This window comes from Phalacrocorax carbo, chromosome 14 (assembly GCF_963921805.1).
Source record: "Phalacrocorax carbo chromosome 14, bPhaCar2.1, whole genome shotgun sequence".
Classification (NCBI taxonomy): Eukaryota; Metazoa; Chordata; class Aves; order Suliformes; family Phalacrocoracidae; genus Phalacrocorax; species Phalacrocorax carbo.
Window position 1 is genome coordinate 15,278,321 of NC_087526.1, and position 21,727 is coordinate 15,300,047.

Below are 21,727 nucleotides of genomic sequence, written 5' to 3' on the forward strand. Positions count from 1 at the left end.
CTATTTTGAGATGGTGATATGTGGGTGCAGCAGTCCTTCAGCTCAGAGGCACTGTCTGGAGGCCTGGCCCTTCCTTACTGTCCCTTGCTTTCCACCAGCCCTGCGTGCAGGCCAGCCACTCTAAATGAGATCCTGGAAGCTGGTTTCCGCTGGCTACTCTGAGTGTAACTCAGTGAGTGGAAGCAGAGCCACAAAACAGCCTTGTGTGTGACTGTGGGACATGGGGGCTGAAAGATGCCACGCTGTTTGCTTGATACATGTTTGCATGTGTGGTAGTGTTGAACCGAAAGAAGTTTTAGCTTGAGCATAACAATTGTTCTCTTAGAGTAGACCCCAGAGTGATTATGTGTAAGATCACGTAAGAGAGGTCCCTGGTCGGAAGAGAGGCTGGGCTCGCTGGTTGTGCAGCCCTTGCCTTTGGAAGCTCTGTGCATGCGAGTCCTACGCGTAGCTGATGGATGCTGCAGCCCCGGGGGACTGGCAGAGGAAAGGGTGGGTGACTGCCTGCAAGTGGGGTAGCCCCTGTCCCCTGCTTCCCAGCTGGGCTGGCTGCGCAGGAGCACCCGCAGGTCCTGGCAGCCCCTGCCGAGGTGGGTAGGTGCTCCTGGAGCCTCACTGCCCTTTCTGTGGAAAGGGAAAAAAAAATGTAGTTATTGAAAACAACAAAACCCCCCTCTCCTCTGCAGCTATACTGCCTGCAGATTAAATCTTGCTATGGAAGGAAGTGTCCTCGGAAAGAGAATTTCATTAGAAGACTAAATGCTATCACTGAGACATTGCGAGTTATGTGCAGTCCTCAGTGCTATTCAGTACGCGGGGACCAGTCGTGCGTGGAAGGTTCCTCATCACAGCAGGCTGCAAACTTCAGATTCTCTTCTGTTTCCTGCTGGCTGAAAGGGAGGAATTCTTACCCAGAATTTTACCCCATTTCTGTTTCTCTAGCAGGGCCTTGCCCACTGCTTGGCTGAAGCGTGGGCTGAGGCGGATATAAGCTGCTCAGGGCACTGATTTTGTCCCACCACCTTTCCACAGGACTGGTTCCATCCTGCGTCCTGGGTACAATTGTCAGAAGCATCTTGACATTTTCTGGAAGTTCCCTGGAATGCCCCAGGGCCAGAGCCATCCCCTGGGAGAACTGGAGTTGATACTGCATCACAACAAGGGTCTGTGGTGCTCAGCCTCCACTTCTGACAGCAGATGCTTCTGCGAGAGTAAGAAAAGGGCAGGTAAAAGCTCTCCTTCCCCTTGTACTCTTCCAGCCTCCAATGTCATCAGCTAGGGGTGGCTTTTGTGATCTGGAAGTGGTTTCTATAAGCCTCCGTGGATTTTTCTTGTGTATTTTTTTCTCCCATATCTGCCGTTACAATGTTAACAAGGTAGAATGAGGCAGGATCCAGCTTTGTTGCTGAACTCCCACCTTCTTCATCAGGAGGCTGTCTTTAATTACATGAGCTGGTGCAGGGCCTTTTCCCACTTAGGGAGGGCAGGAAAAGGCTCTCTTGCCCAATAAGCAGTTGTTTGGTTCATTTTTCCTCTTTGCCATTTGGTACGTATGTCCCGGCCTGTTTTAAAGAGCGCTGCCTAGCCCAGCCCTGCTTGAAACAATGATTCATTTTCTTGGGTGACTTCCAGCAGCAAACGCTGCTATTGTCCGAGTCTGTTATTAATTGACTTGTTTTCGCAACACCGCTGCGAGTGGGGAGGGGGGTGTTTATTGCTTCTACAGATAATAAGAGGCCAAGCACAAAGAAACAGTAGCCAAAAGTATCCAGTAAAGGCTGGTGTCAGACCGAGGCACTGAGGACTTGATCTCCTCGTTGGTCTTGGGACTCTCACTGTGGGTCCTGTGGTTGCGCAGCACGGAATGATGTCCGTACCGGCTCCGTGAATCACAGCGTGTGACTCAAGTGCCCGGGAAGCCGGGAGCTCGCCGCTACTCACCGCCGATTAAGCGGCCATGACTCTGGATTTAAATACTTGATTTTGAAAAGTCGGCAAGTTGAGAAAGTTTAAAATAAGAAATTCAGCGCGTTATCTCGACAGCTGGTAGCGTCTGAGGGACTCCTTCGGGGTCGGTACCGACAGCACCGTCGCCGGCTGCGGGGGCCCGGCCGGGGGAGGCGGTGGCTCCCCGCCGGGGCGGGGCGGTGCTGCAGCTCCCGCCGTCCCGCTTCCCCCCGCCCCTCGGCCGCGGTTCCAGCGCCGCCTTCCTCGGCTCGTCGCACGCTCGCTCCGCGCCTCCTCCCTCAGCCACCCTCTCGCTGACGTCACCCAGTCCCTGACGTCAGCGCGCCCCGTGACGCCGCTCCCAGGGTCCGCTCGGGTGACCGCACCTCCCCGCCCTTCCCGTCGTGCCCCGCGCCCGGCTCCGGTTGCGACTACATCTCCCATCAGCCCCCGCGGGGCGGCCGCAGCCCGCCGGCGCGCGGCGGCGCCGCGGGGCACGGCGGGAGCTGTAGGCGGTGTGGGGGCGGTGCGGAGCGGAGCGGAGGTGGGGCGGCGGTGCGGGCGGCCGAGAGCGAGCGGCGGCGGCAGCGGCGGCCCGACCGACGGACGGAGGGCCGGTGTGCGAGGGGAGCGGGTACTGGTGCTCCACGGCCGTCCTCGCCGCCCCGACCTCATACCGCGGCCTTGGCGGCCCGGCCCGGCCCGGCCCAGCCATGTCGGGGCTCTTGGGGAAGCTGTTCGGGACGGGCGCCGGCGGGAAGGGCGGCGGGAAGGGCCCGTCCCCGCAGGAGGCCATCCAGCGGCTCCGCGACACGGAGGAGATGCTCAGCAAGAAGCAGGAATTCCTGGAAAAAAAGATCGAGCAGGAGCTGGCGGCCGCCCGCAAGCACGGCACCAAGAACAAGCGCGGTGAGCGGCCGGGCCGGGCCTGGGGGGGGAACCGAGCCTGGCGGGGCCGAGCCGGGGGGGGACCGAGCCTGGCGGGGCCAGGCCCGGCTGGGCCGACCCTTCCCCGGGCAACAGGTCGGCCGGGAGCGAGGAGGGCCGGGGCGGCCCGCGGGGTTGCCGGCCGTGCTCCGCCTATAGCCCAGCCGCGTACGTACAGCTGTATTTTACAGCTAATCGCTTCCGTTCTGTAGCGCAGCCGGGGGGCTGCGGCAGCCCTCTCTCCCTTCCGCGGCCGGGTCGGTACCGGGGCAGGCGCGCCCCGGCCGGGGAAGGGCAGCCTTCATCCGGCAGGGCTGCCTGGCGTGGGTGCCGTGTCACCCCCGCGTGGGTGCCGTGTCACCCCCGCGTGGGTGCCGTGTCACCCCCGCGTGGGTGCCGTGTCACCCCCGCGTGGGTGCCGTGTCACCCCCGCGTGGGTGCCGTGTCACCCCCGCGTGGTAGCGGCGTCCCTCGGCTCTTCCCTGCCAGGTTCGCTTCCAGCTCCGCGCCCGCGCCGGTCTGGGGAGAGGTCGGGAAAGCATCGCGAAGCGGGAGGTGGGCTCCTGCTGGCTGCGGGCAGCAGCGCCTGGAAAAGCGGTGCATCGACACGGAATGAGGCCTTGCTTTACTACGTTGTTGGCTTTTATTCTAACAAGCAAAACCCTTTACCAAAACTCTGCTCAACTAAGCATTTGGTTAAATATATTTTTATTCTTGTCAGGGTATCCTAAAGCTATAGGTGGCTTATAAATGGATATTAGAAACTGGTGTTCACCAGGTGGGACTCGGCCTCCCAGGGGAGGCCCAGCCCCGTGGGTGCAGGCGGCACTCGATACGCATTAATGGTCTGTCAGCCCCAAGATGCGAAGTGAGCTGTCGGCTTATGTATTCAGGTGTTCCGATGAGCTTCTCGCATGTTTTACAACAGTCGTTACAAGCGGTGTTTTCAGGAAGCGCATGTAGATTTCTGTGGTGATGTTGCCCTTTTTGCGCTGGGCTACAGCGGGCTTTGGAGCAGGAGGCGCAGCTCTGTCTGCGGCACCGAGAGTCGCTAACGCACAGCTGTCGGCCAAGTAGCAAGGCTTAATTTCCAGTAATTACCGATAACAGTTTCTGCTTCGTGTCGCTACTTTAATCAGCATTTTAAGCCTCCTTTCAAACTTGAGAACAGCGTGCTACATCAGGGCTTCTCACTGGCGCTGGGTGTGCAGGCAGTGGTGGCGTGGCAGGGGCCTCGCTCGCTGCCCCAGCTGTCTTCAACAGAGCTTGACCTCAGCCTTAACTAAGTTAGTTCCTAAATCGAATTTATTGCAACAGTTTTAATAAGCCTGAGGTGCTTGTGCAGTTTTTGGTCTAGTTTAGTAATAAGCTTAAAAGGAGAACTAAAATACATCTCTCTCCAGCCTTCCTCTTCTTCCACAGCGTCTGCACCCTCTGTCTTACCCTTGTCCTGTTTAACTTCTCCTTCTGCCACCGGTTGTTCAGGTCTTCGCCTTGCTCTACTGTAACGCCGTCTCTCTCCATGCCTTTCAGTGTGTGCTGCCCTTCGGTGTGCTCTGGAGCGCTTTGGGTAGTGGAGGGATAAAATTTCTCTGGAGGTGGAGGAAGGGGAAAAACCTGCCCATTCACTGTGGGGATTCTGGGTCAGGCTGATTGAGGGCTCGCAGGAGGACAGGGTACTGACGAGTAATTAAGGAGCTGTGAAAAAGAGAAGGGCTAGGGGTGGTTTGCTGGTGGAAAACAAAACCTCTTCCCTCCCCCCCCGAGGACTTCAGAAACTAAGAGGCCAACTTTTATTACTGGGCTGCTAGGAAGGACAGCTGGCTACCTGCTGGCTTGCTGGGAAGTGAGTTCCCCTCAGGACAGACTAAGGGACTGCTCATTTATTCTGGGTTCAAGATAGCAGTCATCAGCTGAGCTCCAACAAATTGCATTTTTTTAGGTTCAGTTGTGCGGATTTTTCCCTCCCCGACTTCAGGCTAGTTTATAATCCAGAAATCATGTAATTTTGATGCAGAGTCACTTAAATCCATAACTGAAGTGAAAATTAAAAAAAAATGATTTTTTATGTGCAAGTCTGTCTCTTTAATGGGAATACTTTAATGTAGTTGAGTGTTTTAAGTAAAACTGAACAAAAGCTATTTAAATAGGATTTTTTTCGTAAAGTGTTGGATCAGCTTTTAAAAAATACAACTTTTAAGAATCCTTAAGCTTTCATAGTTCTCCAAGACTTAAGCATTTTACTCTGGGGATTGCTGTACATCCCCACTACTGGAGAGAAGCGTGCTCTGGAAGGTGCGTTTACGCAACGCTCGGCGGGACGGTCGTGCCGACAGTAGCGGAAGCTGCTGTGGTAAAGCCAGCGGACAAATACGTGCGTCTGCAGCAGTGGGGCAGGGAGCTTACCTGAAAGCTTAAAGCCACCTTGGAAAACCTGCAATGTTATTTTTGTTTTCTCAGAGGAAAGATGGGCGTCTGGTGGACTTGGGGTAACAAAAGGAAACGTTCTCTGCTCTCCAGCACACTGTGTGATTGTTCGGGTGCCAAGTGAGCGGGGTTTCTAAAGGCTCATTGATGAATTCCTACAGCACTTCTGGAGTTCAACAAAAGCACAGAAACTTATAGGCCTTCTGGTTCTCGTGCGCACCCCAAGCACATGCAGGTGTTTATTCATTTATGGACGTACTTTAAATGTGGATTTTTCATAATCTGTGTTTAGGATGTCCAGGCTGGATAACTCCTCTTGAAATTTTGAAGTTAAAATGCGCAACTAACTAGTATAAATTTCCTTAGCCTGTGTTGTTTCTTGGCATGAGAGGCTTTCAGCTTTTAATATAAAGCTCCTTTTCTCAGGGTCTTTCTGTTCTTTTCTGGCTACATGGATGCGGCAATTTTATGATCGCCATGCCTTCCGAAGGAACTCGAGTCATTTTAATAAGTGGTAATTTTTTTTTTTTTTGCCTTCACTCTACCAGTTCCTTCTCATTAGTCCCAGTATCCAAAGAGCCGCTGGTGCAGGGAGGGCAACAGCCTCCATGTGTTGGGCTGGTGTGAAGGCAGGTGCCACTTCCAGAGCGTGTCGGGGGAGACCAGTGGTTATGGCTTTAATGAGCATGCCATTTTTTGTCCATGGGATGAAAAACTGAGGAGAAGATTGATCATCTTTAGAAGGATTTATTGAAAAGATGGAAGTTAATATTCCCTCTTCTGGGAAGAAGTTAGGTAATGCTTGTGTTTTGTGTTATCTCATGGAAATGTTCAGCCTGTTTTTTTTGAAAACTGTGTATTCTGGAGTTCATCTGTTTTTTTTTTTTAATCTTTTTGTTTTCTTCTCAAGAGGCTCTTCAGCACTTTTGCTTTAGCTCATGAGTAGTGGACTTACTCCTGTTGGTGAAGTTAATGGAAGTAGCAGTAGTACAACACGGTTTGAACACCAGTCAGCCAGTATCTTACTGGATTTTAAATCTGTCCCGAAAATAACTTTTGCTTTAACAGAAGCGCACAGCTGTGAGCTTGACAGTTCGGAAGTACTGTGCTGCTGCAGCTGCATCGTTTTATTCCGCTCCAGTTTGTCGATATAGCGTTGTTGCATCCAGTCTGGGATATTTTATCAGGCACTCAACCTTCATGAAACAAACCAAACTGCTAGATCTTGCCAAGGGTTATGAAGTTCTGGTGCTCAGTATTCATTTTCAGCATAGCTCAAGCTGATCATAATCACTGTTGCCCCAGTTTTACTCCTTTCCTTGTGGCTATTGCCTGATCCTACAAGACCTAGCTCGTAAAGCCAAGCTGCCAGAGAAATAGCATACACAGACAAAAAATCAATGGGTTCATTCCTTGATCTCCAGCTAGTTTGGATATAAGAATTCCAGACTCTGTTTCTGCGTTACTGTTTCTGATGGAAACCCAAAGCTCAGGTTAAGTCTCAGCATGAAGATTACAGCAGGGAGGGAAGCCTGACACTCTGCTAGGGTGCCGCTGCTAGAGCTTAGATCCAGGGTGAATCAGTGCAGTTACGTTCCTGCCTGCCACTAGATCTTGCATTTTTGTTAATGAACCACAAACACTGTCCACAAACACCGGAATGGGTGAAGAGCTAACATCATGCTAATATGCAATAAAAATATTCAGGCTTTAGCAGGAGACTGACATTTCATGGGTTTTCTGTCAACTCTGACCACTGTTGGTTTTTCCTCTGATGTCAGTTTCTCTTTCGCTGTAAATAAATACAATGCTGGTGGTTTTTTTTTTTAGCACTGGTGACTGAGTACAAAATGGATGCAAAACCACTGCTAGATTCCTGCAGTATAATTCAGGCTTTTCCTGGAAAGAGAGCACTCCTGTGCTCCACCCTGCACATTAAAAAAAACCACCAACAAACAAGAAAGTTGGGTTTAGGCTGAAGCCGAATGTCATAATTTTATGCCTGTCTCCAGCTCGCTATGAATCACATCGCTGCCACAGGTAGGTCAGCTCAGCCGGCTGATCTGATGGAAAATTAACTATTTACCATCCCCCTGCCTCGTCAATCTGTCACGTCGGTCTGCTGGACTGATTTGCCTGTTGCTGGAGGGTTACTGTGTCTGGCACTGGAGAGGAGACAGAGCTTCCCCTTCCGGTAGCAGCTCAGTACCGCTGGAGCGTGCTGGGGTGGCTGTGGGACTGGCGTGGGCTGGCCTCGAGTGATGTGGCTGCGCCTGTTTCTCTGCTGCTGCTGTTAGCATTTGTGTGTGGGCAGCGGGTGAGGTGGATTACTTTGCTGAACCAGCCAAAACCTAACTCTTAAGAGGGGAAAAAAATAAAAAGCACTTAACTGCACAAATGCTAGAGCTGGCAGGAGAGAGGGAGTCAGGAATGTGACTGGAGGGAGGCAATTTGCCTCTCCTGGCAGCAGTCCCCCAGCTTGATCAGCTTAGAGGTATTGATTGTGATAAAATCTGAGGGTGATGTGCAATGTCCCGGCAAGGGGGCCAGCTGATTGTTAATTGAAAAATGAAGCGCACCTTCATGATGGTGTGGACGTTTTTATTTTGAAGTTTGAGTGGTTCAAAATGTTCAGTGATCTGGAATTCAAGGAGGAGAAAGCTGCAGCCTCAGGCCTGCGTATGGGCAGAGACTCAAATGACCTGTGACCATGTATGTAAGGTCTTAGGCACGAATGCATTGCTTGCAAACATGTTTTTAAGGTCCTGCTTGACATTTGGCAAGAGAAGCGGTCTCTGCTCCCAGAGTCAAATAACATGAACCTGGTTTTGTTTTCATGAATCGTGAGATGCTAGTGTAGGGGAAGCAGGAGTCCTGCAGCAAACTCTATCCAGCCCTTCTTGTAGTACTTCAGTCTGTGTTTTAAGTCATAATCTAATGTAAAAATGCATCTTTTGAGTTCCAGGTGCTTAACCATAAACCACAGCTTCAGTGCAAGAGTACTGTTAGCAGTGCTGGCCTGAGTCCTCTTCCCCCCTGAGATTAATGAGTTCAGCATTAACCACCTGGCTTGGGACAAGTGTGATAACTACTCTTTTTAAATAGGTATTTAAAAATGAGGAAGCTTTTAGTTTGAAATTCTACGCTCTCTATGGTTAACAGAGGCTTTTTGAGGCAGATTGCTGTAGTATGGGAGGGATAGGGGGGAACTCACAAACACCTTTTAAAAAAAAATCTTTAAAAAGTGGCATAAACAAAACCAGAAGCCTGTGGTTCTGTCAGATGCATTTTGGTAACTATTTGATGCAATGCATCCTTCCTCTGTTCCTGTTCTTTGTCAAGCCCTGTCAGAAGGGAAACCTGGCATGTTTGCAGCCACTGACTTTGTTTTGATACTTTTTCTCTCCAAATGTATTAGATGTTGGATTCTAGTATCTCATTAACCTCCAGCCCTAGTTACCAAATTCCACCTAAGGGCTCCTAGTGCTAGTTCAAAACTTTTTTTGCAGGTGATGCAAATTCCTAATTTGCTTTATCCCTCTTCTACTTTCTCAGACTTGTTCAGAAAACTGCCAGGTTGTTTCTTGCTGGCAAAATTTGTGCTGAGTTGTGTAATGTTTGTCTGCACCGGGATGTTGTGGAGCTTTGCTCTTGTGTCCTTCAGGCCTCTCTGTCAGCCCCTTCTTGCCCTTTGGCCACGCATGCTGGCTGTCTCCAGGTACTTTCTTCTCCTTCAGCAGCACAGCTGACATGCATAGTGGGAGGTGGGAATATTCCCTGCTGCCGAGGCTTATGCTGGGTTTTGCCTTCGATGAGAGAACATGGAGCCCATTCCGACTGGATTCCGGTCAGGACCGTGTGCTCATACTTGAACATCGTCTGGGCTGTGCAGCAGGATCCCAGCTGGAGCTCCTGAGATGCTGGAGATGGCCAGGGGCTGTGTGCTCAGGTACGCTCTGTGGTGCCATCTACAGTGCTGCTCAGTGGACAAGTTGGCACAGGAAAGGTGCTGTATTGGGGCTTGAAATTAAAAGCTACTCCTTACCTGGCAAATCTTGGTGCTTCCAGGCCCGAAGTGATGGTGAAGGACATGGCCATGCTTCATTGCTGAGCAGGGGATTAATTTAACATGGAGAAGAGAGGGGTGGTGTCACATCAAGAGGAGTCTGCAGCCAGTGCTGTCCAGGAAAAGGACTTTTTTTTTCTTTTGTTGCCCAAACCATTTTACAGCTGCTCTTTGGCATTCATGAATGACCTACCTTAAGAGGGTACCACCACCTTTAGCTGTTGCTGGACTCGTGCAGGCTGTGTTGCCCATACTACTGGACTGAGTGGACACCCTTACAGAAGGTCTGTCGCAGCTGTGCGTGTCCACATGCCTCTGTGTCTCCTTTTCTGGTAGCCCAGCCTCTCCTGCCTGCGGACCTCCTGCCTGCACGCATTGCTCAGCATTGCTCCTGGGCTCTTGGACTTGCCGGGAGCAGCAGCAGCTGGGGGATGCGCTCGCTGGGCCTAGCTGGGAAAAGACCACTGTAATAATTTTGGCAGCTTTTTGCTCTCCCTTGTGAAATCTCCATCTTTTTTGGAAAAAATCTGTAGTTTTTAACATTGCCCTTTCTGGTTTTTGGGGTAGTACGTGCTGCTTGTTTCAGGGACTTTGCATGGGCTGTGGTGTAACTGGAGAGAGGGTGGCCTGACCATCTGCAGCCAGCAAGGCTCTGAAAGAACGTGCGTGTGGGGTGTAAAGTAAAATCTTGCTGTTAACTCATGCCACTTAAAAATGGATGGTTTTTGCAAAAGTGGAAGTTGGAGCAGCTCAGGTGCTTTAGCGTGCTGTCCATGAAGTTTGCAGTCAGGTGTCCGGCAAACTGGAACTCCTGGCACAAAGTGCCTGAAGCAGAAGGGTTGCAGTTTCAACCGCACCATGCATCAGATGTTGATAGACCTTTGCCTTTCCCTCAGACTACCCAAGGCCACAGCACATAGCTGATCATAAGGAGGTTAGTTCTGCTTGTAATCATCCTGGCTGAGTCTTTGAGCAGAAGTGGTGGTTCAGCTGCTGAAGATGGTGGCAAATGCAGGCACGTCTGCTTGCACGGATGTGGCCAGGTTGCAGGTGAGGAACCTGGGGGCACTGTGGACCTTCCCAGTTGCCAGTACTGAGGGCAATGAAAAGTTCCCACCAGCGAAAGGTCATCGTGGCCACGGTAGAGCTGCGGTTTCCCCTCGGTGAAGCTCAGTGCCTGGCTGTGGCACAGAACTGTAATGATCTTGCAGTTGGAAGGCCAGCTGGGAAAGGTCTTCTGTGGCTTCCTCTGCTTTCATTGTTTAAATGAAGCCTTGCCAATAATCATTTTCATAGGGGCTAATAAAAGTATAGGGTAATTATACAGGTAGCTGTTGCCTTGTAACTCTCAACTGATTGGCAGCAAACCATGGGTGTCTGGGGTTGGTGGTGTCCAAATAACCAGTATAGCCACCTCTCTTGCACACAGTGGGATGTGTGTGTTTATCCTTGTGCCCGGCAAGCGAGGGCTGAGCTCAGAAAGGCTTTCATGACTGCTCCCTTCCCACTTCTGAGCTTCTGCACCAGCCTATGCTCCAGCAGTTAGCCATTTCCCCAGCTCCTTACCCTCCCCCAGACAAGGGCAGCCAAGTCAGCAAGTGTATCAGTACAACTTGTAGCCCATCCTGGACTGTACTACTGCAGCTCACGGGAACATATCTGGAGTGACAACCAGGTAATACCACCTTCCACTGTAGCTGCTTTGCAGACAGCATTTGCTTCCAAACAGAATACAAGATTAACAGGTGTCTCTCATCCAGTGGGTCTGATGTGTTGAAGTCAAGGGTTGGTTTAGGCACAAGGTAAACCAAGAGATGCGGTAACGTGGTCGCCATCCTGCTGGCACAAACCCCTTGAGGTAACCTGTTAGTGACCGCTTGTGAATTTGGCCGTGTAGCTGCATCTTGAGCTCATTTGGATACCTGCTGCCAGGTTACTCCGTGCATGCAAAGACTTGCAATGTCTTTCGCTGTAAAACCTCTCTTTTTGGAGTCCCCCTTTTTCACAGGGCTGGGGTCAGCCATGCTGGCTGTTTCACTAATGTGGTGGTGAGTTGTTATCAAAATATCTGTATTGTATGTGCTCTTCATGGCTTGGCAGCAGCTTGTATAGGTTTAGGGATGTCATGGTTGCTTCCAGGTGACTGCACAGAGGTTCCTCAAATGTAGTGGAACTGAAAAGAAATATAAATGCCAGGGTGACAGGAGCATCAACTGATGATATTTGGAAACTTGCAGGTGATTTTTGTTATGAAATAAAACAAGTTGATGAAAAGCGCACTTTGTAATGGGCTAACTAGGAACTGTGCACAGCCATTGCATCTCCCCTCAAGGCGGTACCATAATAAAACGTCCTGATGGCATCCCCATGGTGGGCTCGGCACACGCAGTGTCCTGGGAGGAAACTGAGTGGTAGAAAGCTTCCCTGGCAGCACTGCCAGCTCGTGACGTGAGGGCTGCAGTAACAGTGCTCATGGCTAACCTGGCTCCTGGAGCTGACCGCTGCCCAAGAGTATGGGATTGCCGTTAAAAAAAAGAAATTCCGTTCTGGCCTCAAGACGTCCTGCAGTGTTGCCAGTCAGGTGTTCAGGGGTTGATTCAAGAAGTACAAACTTCATATTTATATTTTAAAAAAAGGTTTGCTTTATTTGCTTCATAACTTTTGGGTTTCTAAAGGCCTACGTTTTCAACTTTTTCCCCCTAGTAATTTGCGTTGGAATCTGAGCATTCCTTAAAAAAGTAATTTTTCACATCTCAAAGTAGTGTAACTTCACCAGATGGGATGTAAGAGAAATGGTAAATATTATGGCAGCCTCAATTAAATTCTTACTTGTAATAATAATTGCCCAAAGCTGGAAAAGGCATGATAGATTACCCAGGCAATCACTTGTTTTATTCCCCAGGAAGAGAAGGTCTTGAAATGGGCCACTTAAGGGTAAAATCTTCTGAGTTTTGTGACTTAATCACAAAAATATTGTTAAGCATAGGGAGTTTGGTTGTTTGGGTTTTTTTCCCTGGGACAAAAGAGCATTTCGAGATACTTTAGAAGAGGTAATTCTGGTCTTGTAAAGCAGAACCTCTACCTGAGGCATTTCTGGCAGGGATTCAAAGGAAGATTATAGTTTTTTCACTGGAATTCTCTCTAACAAGATATCTTATGCAATCACAAAATAAAGAAGAATACCTATAAAGAGTATTTGCAGGCTGTGAGAATCCCAGGGAGTCCTTAAGGTTCACACTTTTCTCATCCTAATAGTTTAAACATTTGTTGAATTCTGAATAATTATCTCCTTTTATATACATGTAAAATTCTGATGTGAAAAAAGGGGACTGATTTTTAACAGCAAAGTTATTGGGCAGTTTAAAGGGGTAAGGGAGGATAACTTACCCCAGCAGCCTTAGAATATATCTAGTTTTATTTCTAAAGAAGAAATGTGTTTTGGCTAAATCAGTTTTGGAGATGCCTTGCAATCCCCTGCCATCATCCAACGACATGCAGGACTGCACGAAGTGAAACACTGAAAACTGGGAAATATGGTATATGCTTTGCTTCCAGAGGATGGATCAGATTTAACGTAACAGCTGGAACTATTAGGCGTAGATGATCTCGGCTGGTCTGGCATTTCTTAGGCTCATTCCGGCTCCTGGGTAGAACAAACCCATTGGCTGCTCCTCTGTAATTGGGATCTTTCTTTCCTGGTTTTCTCATTTGGGCTTCGAATCTTACTGTAGTCAACTTTTTTTTTTTTAAACTGTCCCAGACTCACCTTATTTAACAGAGGATTATTGGCCAGAGGACCATTGCCTTGGAGTTCAGGGAGCAGAAGAATCAACTTCCAAGGCTGAAGGCTTGCTTGCTTTCTGGACTATCCCCTCTCCGCCTGAAAGGAGGCCAGGCCAGGAGGAGGTTACTCAGCTTGCTGGTTCTGTGCAATACGCTTCCATCTTATCTTGCAACCTGAGCGAATTACTTGCTGTTTCAGGAATAAATAGTGTTGTAATAATGGATTCTGACCTTTGGAAACACACTTTCTGCACTCTGTATGAAAATGGCTGCTAGTGACTAATGTAATAAGGAAGCACGACAAGGAAGTGTTACGCTTGAAGCCTTACGCCTCTGCCGTGGGATGTGGAGCAGCGCTAACAACTGCTGGTGCAAAGGTCGGGTTGATGCTGATCAGTCGTTAGCACCACTGCGGGCAGCAGCGGTGCCTGCTGTGTTTGGGTAGTGCACGTATCAGCTTTGATTGCTGTTGTACGAGATGCTTTTTTCTTTATCTTTTTTTGCCTTTGTGTATTTATAGATTTTTAGGCCAGAAATGCTTATTATTTAGTATAATCTCTTGCACAATAGACTAAACGTTCTGGCACTGTTCTGCTCAAGAGGAAGGTGTAATCTTGTTGTTTTAAATACAGTTAGGGCAGAAACCTTGTATTCTCTGCCTGTGTTTGGATGCCTTATTGGAGTAGTATTAATCAGTCACTTCATCTTGGAGCTGGGAATAGTTGCCTTTGAGGAGAGGGTTTGGGAGCTTTAGATATTGAGTAGACGGATGCAGAAAGATAAGTGGAGGATGAAGGTTGAACTCTGCTCGCGATTCCCTGCTGAAAGTGCAGCATCTGCCGAAAGACGGGCACAGGAGGCTGCTGCCAGCCCTTGCCAACTGCTCCCTGGGAACGGTGCTGGAGAGGTTAGGCCCTGGCGCTGGGCTTCAGCCGCTCGGCATACAGTGACTTTTAGGCCTGTGTATATAGTCTAGACATCATAGATCTCAGCAGGTCTCGCGGGAAGGGAAATCATGCTGCTTTGCACTGTGCTAGTCTTGGAGTTGATGTGAATTTATTTTTAACCATTCTTCAGTTCCTCTTTCTCCCAACCACTTTCACACCATGATGTTTAAAATCAAGCCTGACTCTTTGGACCTCTGACGTACTGTGCTGTGCCATCATCAATATGCTTATGCGTCAGCTGAGTGGCCATGCTTGCTTTTTTTTTCTTTTTCAGTCCCTTGTACAAAGCCTGTATGTTCCTGTCTCTGAAAGGCTTTACGTTTCTTTTCATGTAGAGAAATCTCACTAATGTGCAGGATGTGGGCAAGGCTCTGCAGGAGCAAAGGAAGGGTAGGAAGTATTTCCAGAGCTGGAAACGGCACTGAAACAAAAATGCTCGGGTAGAAGCTAACAGGAGAAGGGTGCTCTCTAGCTGTTGTATCTCGAGTAGTTACACAGTTGTGGACATACCCTGAAAGGTTTTGGAAACACCCTGAAAAGATCTGACCTCCAGGACTCTGAATAGAGAATTAAGAGTCACCAGCTTCTGCATCTTGTATGACTCACCTTGTCTGGGACGAGCATTCCTTGGTACCTACTGCAGATCTGTTTGCCAGGATAGTGCCGGGATGCTGAACGTTGTTCAGCTGGTTAGCAGTTCCTTGAGCTAGCAAATCCCTGCAGAAAGGTATTTATTCAAGGCTAAACTCGATGGTGTGCAAGAAGTTTGGTAAGACTGTAGTGTAATTTACATCTACCTTTTTATCTGCTTGTAGCATTGGAGGATATTTTGTGAATTGCTTTAAATTACCTTTTTGTTTCTTATGAATATTTTTTGAGATATTGTAGGCGGTTTGCTAGTTCTCAATACAATGAGAGATGAGCAGTTGCCTCCTAAGATTAAGCCACTGGACTATGAGACTACTGCAGGCAAGGCAGCCAATTACTTCTTACACCTACCAGTGCCTCTTGTTTATCCCATTTCAAGGACAGCGAGGATGATGTTCGTGATTAAATTCGCTGCTGAGGCAAGTGCCAGGCAGAGGGAATGGTGTTTTCAGAAGCAGCAAAAATAATGACCCTTCTTCCTGTTGAGCAAATTAGAGATGGGTACGCAATAGAATGTGAGGACGGTTACCCAGTATTAAGTTGATTATCTCAACCATCTCTAGTGTCTGGTCTTTCTGGTAGAGGGGCCAGGAAACCCCCATTTGCGAAGCTCCTCTGCAGCTATCTTGCACTACTTATTTTGACGTGGCTGACATTTGGTGTATATTATTTTTGAGGCTGCTGTGGAACTTTTTCATCCCGTATTAATACAGCTGGTGTCCTTTTGCAGTGGTATCTCTGCTGCTGCCATTTCTTTTCTCATTTGCCAGAGAGAATGTAAGAATTAGATGTGAGATTAAGTTATTTTTTCCCCCCTCAGCTAGAGTAATCAGAGCTATTAACCCCTGTCTCTTCCTCTGGATGAGAAGCCTTTCTATTTTAGGTATCAGTGTGATTTTTAGCCGATTTTTGCAGAGGCAGGAGTTGGATAGGCAGGAAATGCCCACATTGTGAGCCACTGGTGGGGACAATTTCCCTGGCTTCACTAACGCGTGGACCTTGGTACGAGTGTGTTTTTGAATTCAGTGAAACTCTTGAATCTTATTCCCAGTTGTTCCCAGTGCTCTTTGAAGTAACTGGTCCTGCTCTTCTCTAGTTGAGATGTGTTTTTGCTAGCAAAATTTGGAGTTGCAAGTACATAGAAAAAAGTCTTAAGTTCTTCCTTTTCTACTAATGATGTTTAAAAGCATTAATTCGATAGAATTGTTGTATGCATATAATATCCCATTAACACTACTTGTCCTACAGGTGTATAAGCAATACGTATTTGCAGGAGGGCTGTTGATTTTTAACGAAATCACTGACACGTTCATAGTGAATTTTTCCTCTCTGAATGCAGTGCTGTGTAGTAAAACTGTATTTTCATTATCCTGCTGACTTCTTATCACAGTGCATGTTTTTCGTAGTTCACTAACAAACTGCTGTAAATATTGCAAGGAAAATCTTAAGACTTACAACAGCTCTGTTAATAATTTGCTTATATACTTGTTGAAATAATTTAAAAATACATACAATTAAATTCTTGCAGATAACATGTCTTGAGAACAAAATGGAATTATTTGGGTGAGCAGTCATGCTTTTCAGATGGTGAGTGCGGATGGAGGATAGTCTGGCTAAATGACTCTACTGTTTTCACTTGTGAGCACTCGTTAGTCAGAGGGAGCAGTGGCTGAGAACTGTGACATGACGTCCTACTTATCGGTTGTGTTGGAGGGCTGAGTGCTGCCACGGTAGGCATAATAATGAAACCCTTGGCTGCTTGTTATTCACCGTGGTCAAACGGTAAGTGTAAGACTTCTGGAATTTCTGTGGGGAGTTATCACATAAATTCAAATAAATGTGAAATTAAAAATAGTATTTTACAGTTCATCAATTGAAGACGGTAAATAAAAACAAACCCAAAACCCCGAGGAAGGAATGGCTTTTCATGTATTAAAAAGTTTGAGTTTTTAAAAAGTCTGTAAAATGTTCTTCAAATATACTTTTATACATGTTTTCACATTCAGGTAATTGAAGCAGGCAGTCCAGATCTAACTGCTTCTGACTCGGCTGCTGCTTTACTGGACTTGTCCTCTTCTCTGGAAGCTGACATTTTCTTTGTGAGAATTTCTGTGTAAAAAGGAACTGTGGAGATTAGAGGCTGGTGCTTATTAACACTGAGACGTTTTATTTTACTCTGCCAATGGAAAAGAGGTCATAAACTATTTATATCAGTTTTAACTGCTCAGAGCTCTGTGTTGAACTCTTTATGAATAAAAATTGGCTCCAACGTCCCAGTCACAGCTGATAATAAAGGCCATGAATATATCAAAATGTCATATGGAGAAGATAATTTTGAGCCTGCTCACCATCTCCTAATGGATGGCAGGAGTCACCTAGTTAGTTTTAAATGTATTACCTTTAATTTAATTGTAATAATATGTATAACTGCTTTTTCCCCAGCGCATACTTCCTTGAAGTAATTTGCTGAAATTCAAGTAAAGTACAACTAAGCTTTGTTATCTGCTGTTATTTTCTTTTTGAGGATATTTTAAGTGCATGCAGTTCATTATGCACATTGGACTTACAGGCTCAGTGTGTGTTTTTAGCTTGTTGATGAGGTACAGGTTGTAAACGTTGTCTAAAATGCTGTTTATTGGCAGGTTCTTGCTGTTGTGTTGTGAAAACTACCATTGGGTCTGCTACCATTGAACATATTTTTGTTGAACATACGTTTTTGCTGCCACTGAATGCAATCAATAATGAATGCATCGATTCATTAAGTGAAGGTTATCTTAAATGTTACTTTGTTCGTTTTTAATAGCAAATGCTAAGTTTACCAACAGCTTTCTCTTCTCGCATCAGTTTATCCAATCCGAGCTGTTGAGCAGGTCAGGAGGGTAATCTGTCAGCTTGCTTTTGTAGAATGGTTTGGCCACTACTGTCTTTTCCTCATGTGCAACCTATGGGAGATTCGAGCTGAAAAAAAAAAGAGGGGAAAAGAGCGGGGTCCCCTCCTAAACCAGCCAGTGATTTGAACTGGTACCACTGTTTTTATATGTAATAGGGATGTTTCAAGAGTAAGTTCACCCCCACCCAAAGGCAGGATGCTCTGGGAGGAGAAACTTGGGGTGTTCCTGAGCGACTTCAGTGGAACATCCCTTCTCCCAGAGGGAAGGCTGCCCACGGGGCAGTGCTGATCGGGGACACCGCCTGTCGTTTTTCTGTGCCTGTTCCTGGAATCCTTTGGTGCAAGGCCCGCGCCTAGGAGCTGGGGAGGTTTTAGTGCAGAGCGATTTCCTTCAGCTCTGTGCAAGAGGAACGCCTCTTGCTGCGCCTTGCCCTGCACTCAGCACCTGCGACACGCCAGACGTACCAGCTGTGCTTAAGTAGTTAGCAACACGTAGAGATTGTAGTCAGGATCTTTCTGTGCTTTATTCTGTATAAAGGTGGATATTTTTGTAAGAAATACACAGCCACGACATGGTGAGAAAAACCATTAGTCCTTATTTGTTTTGAGCCTCTGAATATCAGACACTTTGCAGAAGCTGCTGTGAGAGTCTGGTTCAGCGATCTTGTAGTCTCATATAGCATTTTACTCTAAGATAAGGAAATTGTTGCACTGTTGGAAAAGTTAGATCAGCCATTTCTAGAAAAATCCGCAGGTGATCTCTCTAGCAACAGGTTCTGGGTCGTGAGCGATGTCTCTCTGGCTACGTTAGAAAATAAATGCTTTAAACTTAATATATGGTTACAGGTCCTGCTGAAGCAGTTCCACAGGAATTAAAGCTGGGTATTAAATTACATTGGCTGCCTATGTAATTATTATCTTGGAAGCAGTGAAGGCATAATTAGGGGTGTGGATCCTGAGGACTGCCTCTTCCACGGCTGCCTAATGTGATAGCAGTCTTCATTAGGAGCAAAGGTAGGCCTTGTTACACTTTGACTTCAAATGCACGTCCATTTCTTGAATGTGTGTAATGCTACAGGACTTACTTGTAGCCTGCTGTCTCTTTTTCATGTTTATTTCAAATTTTGGAAATGGATTTTTTTTTTTAGAAAAAGCCAATGTAACTCCCTTCAGAATAAGTCTTTATAGCCTTGACTTCAATGAAAACTTAATAAAAATATATTACTCTGGCAGTTCATAAGATTTCAGTAGGTATTTATGCAGATGGTAAAAACTATTCTGCAGGAAAAAAGCAGCACAGCTGCTCATCGGTTTTCAGAAATCAATGCGTAAATAATAGAGTAGAAATAAAGTAGCTGTAGATCAGAACAGAATCACCCCCTTGGATCTATACTTCTGTCAGATACCACCGCTCTGTAAAGTATGTAAAGTATAATAGTAATATATGGAAAATCTGCAGCCCCATTCTTTGTGCTAGCGAAGACTGTTGCTGGCCCTGCATTTCAAGCAGGGTTTGGTGGCTCTTCCCCCGCTGCCTGTGCGCGCTTGGTTAAGCCCCTTGGCCCCTGTGCAGGGGTCGGTGTGGCTCTCATTTTTGCCTCCAGATGGACTCTTGCCCTAGAAATTTCTTGTGATGTCTGAGCTGTGGGTATTGATGTGGTGTGCTTGTCCACAAAGAGCAGAAAGTTGGGAAATCAGTCCTGAGAGGTGGAAAACCAACTTAACTGTCTTAAACATGATTTTAAGTATTTATCTGAAAGAAAAATGCATTTTTATTAATGTTTTTATGAGATTAGATGCAGAGAAATGATCATTTAGTGATCTGTTTTTCCAGCTGAGACAAAAACAGGTTAGAAAGGTCTGCGCCAGATCTTAGCAGTCTCCACCACCCTGTGTGGAGGGCAGGCACGTGGGAATGTGGCACAGAGCACGTGCCTATCCTCTGTCCTGTGACCACCTCCATGAGGAAGAGAAGATGGGTGATAGTTGTGGGTGACTCCCTTGTAAGGGGAACAGAGGGTCTGATATGCTGGACAGACCCTCCTCTTAGGGAAATCTGCTGCCTCCCTGGGACCTGGGTTAAGGACATCACTAGGAAGCTTCTAGCCTGGTACGGCCCTCGGAGTATTACCCATTACTGCTCTTCCATGTGGGTGGCAACGAAGCCACAACACGTAGTCCAAGGGTGATGAAGAGGGACTTCAGGGCCTTGGGGTGGTTGGTGAGGGGATCTGGAGCACAGGTTGTTTTCTCCTCTCCCCTTCCAACTGTGGGCAGTGACATTGGAAGAAACAGAGAGGCCCAGTCTATTAATACGTGGCTCCTTGGCTGGTGTCACTGCCACAGCTTTTTTTGTTTTGATAATGGGATGGCCTGCGTGGTACCAGGCTTGCTGGTGTCTGGTGGGATTCACCTTTCTCAAAGGGGAAAGAGGGTGTTTTCTCTTGAGCTTGCGGGGCTGGTTGACAGAGCTTTAAACTAGATTTGAAGGGGGAGGGGAATAACATCAGGCTTGCCTGAGACAAGCTGAAGAGTGGGGTGCTAGCGAGGTCCCTCAGCCTCTGAGATGTGCTGGCTATGCTGCAGCACACATGAAGTCTTAGAGAGATGAGCCCGGGTCTCCTGAGGTAATAGGAGCCAACTGGTGAAATGCCTCAAAGGAATTAAGGGGTGTTTCTCTCAGAAGGTGACCCTTCTTACAGCCCAGCTGAAGTGAGTCTACACCAATGCTCGCTGCATGGGCAATAAACAGGAGGAGCTGGAAGCCGTTGTGCAGCAGGAAAACTGCGATATAGTTGCCATCACAGAAACATGGTGGGATGGCTTGCACAACTGGGGTGCTCCAATGGATGGCAATAAACTCTTCAGAAGGGACCGGCAAGGCAGCAGGCAGGTGGAGCTGGAAGCCACTGTGCTCCTAGAAAGCTGTGAACTCATTGCCATTACTGAAAGTTGGTGGGATGAATCCCGTGAGTGGAGTGTGGCTATCGATGGCTACAGGGTGTTCAGAAGGGACAGGCGAGGAAGGAGGGGTGGAGGCATTGCCCTCTGCGTCAAGAAATAGAGTGTGAAGAGCTGTCTCTGAAGAAGAGCCATGAGCAGGTTGAAAGCTTGTGGGTAAGATCCAGAGACCAAGGTGACGAAGGGAACCTTGTTGGTTGTGTCTACTACAGGCTCCCTGATCAAGGGGAGCCTATTGATGAAGCCTTCTTACTGCCAGCTACAGGAGGCATTGCGCTTGCAGGCTCTCGTCCTGCTGGGGGACTTCTGCCACCCCAACATCTGCTGGAAAAGTAGCACAGTGAGCTGTAGGCTCCTGGAGAGCATTGAGGATAACAACTTAAGCCAGGTAATATAGACAGCCCTACCAAAGGGGATGTGATACTGGACCTGATGGTCACCAGTGCAAGTGAGCTAATCGGTGAAGTCAAGATCAGAGGCAGCCTGGGCTGCAGTGACTACATACTGGTGAATTTCTCAGTCCTGAGGGATATGAGTCAGGTGAAGAGTAAAGTCAGGACCCTGAATTTTAGGAAAGCAAAATTCCAGCTCTTCAAGGAGTGAGTTGATAGGGTCACCTGGGAAACTGCCCTCAGGGACAAGGGAGCAGAACAGAACAGGTCTTTAAGGATGCTTTCCATAGAGCACAAGAGCTCTCTCAATCCCCATGTGTGAGAAATCAGGAACGGAAGGCAAGAGACCAGCATGGATGTGTCGAGACCTGCTCATCAAACTAAAGGGCAAGAAGGAAATGCAGAGGAAGCAGAGACAGGTATCCTGGGAAGAGTATAGGGATGCTGCACATTTGTGTAGGGGTGGGGTCAGGAAGGTCAAGGCGTAGCTGGAGCTGAACTTGGCAAGGGATGCAAAGAATAATAAGAAGGGCTTCTGCAGGTATGTCAGCCAGATAAGGAAGGTCAAAGGGAGCGTACCCCGAGATGAGCAAGACTGGCAGACTGGTAACGACAGACGAGGAGAAGGCTGAGGTACTCAACAGCTTCTTTGCCTCAGTCTTCACTGGCAGCCTCTCTTCCCACACCTCTCAAGTAGGTGGACCACAAGGCAGGGACTGGGGAAGCAAAGTCCCTCCCA

At 47.8% G+C, this 21,727-nt stretch overlaps 1 protein-coding gene across 1 annotated transcript in view; it reads left to right on the forward strand.

The window, feature by feature from the left end:
• The first annotated feature begins 2,459 nt into the window (after nt 1-2,459).
• Nucleotides 2,460-21,727, forward strand: part of CHMP4B (charged multivesicular body protein 4B) — a 30,052-nt gene continuing 10,784 nt past the window's right edge. Inside the window, exon 1 of the mRNA XM_064465813.1 lies at nt 2,460-2,856. Coding sequence (XP_064321883.1) covers nt 2,661-2,856 — 196 coding nt within the window. The 5' untranslated portion in view covers nt 2,460-2,660. The remainder of the gene's footprint in view (nt 2,857-21,727) is intronic.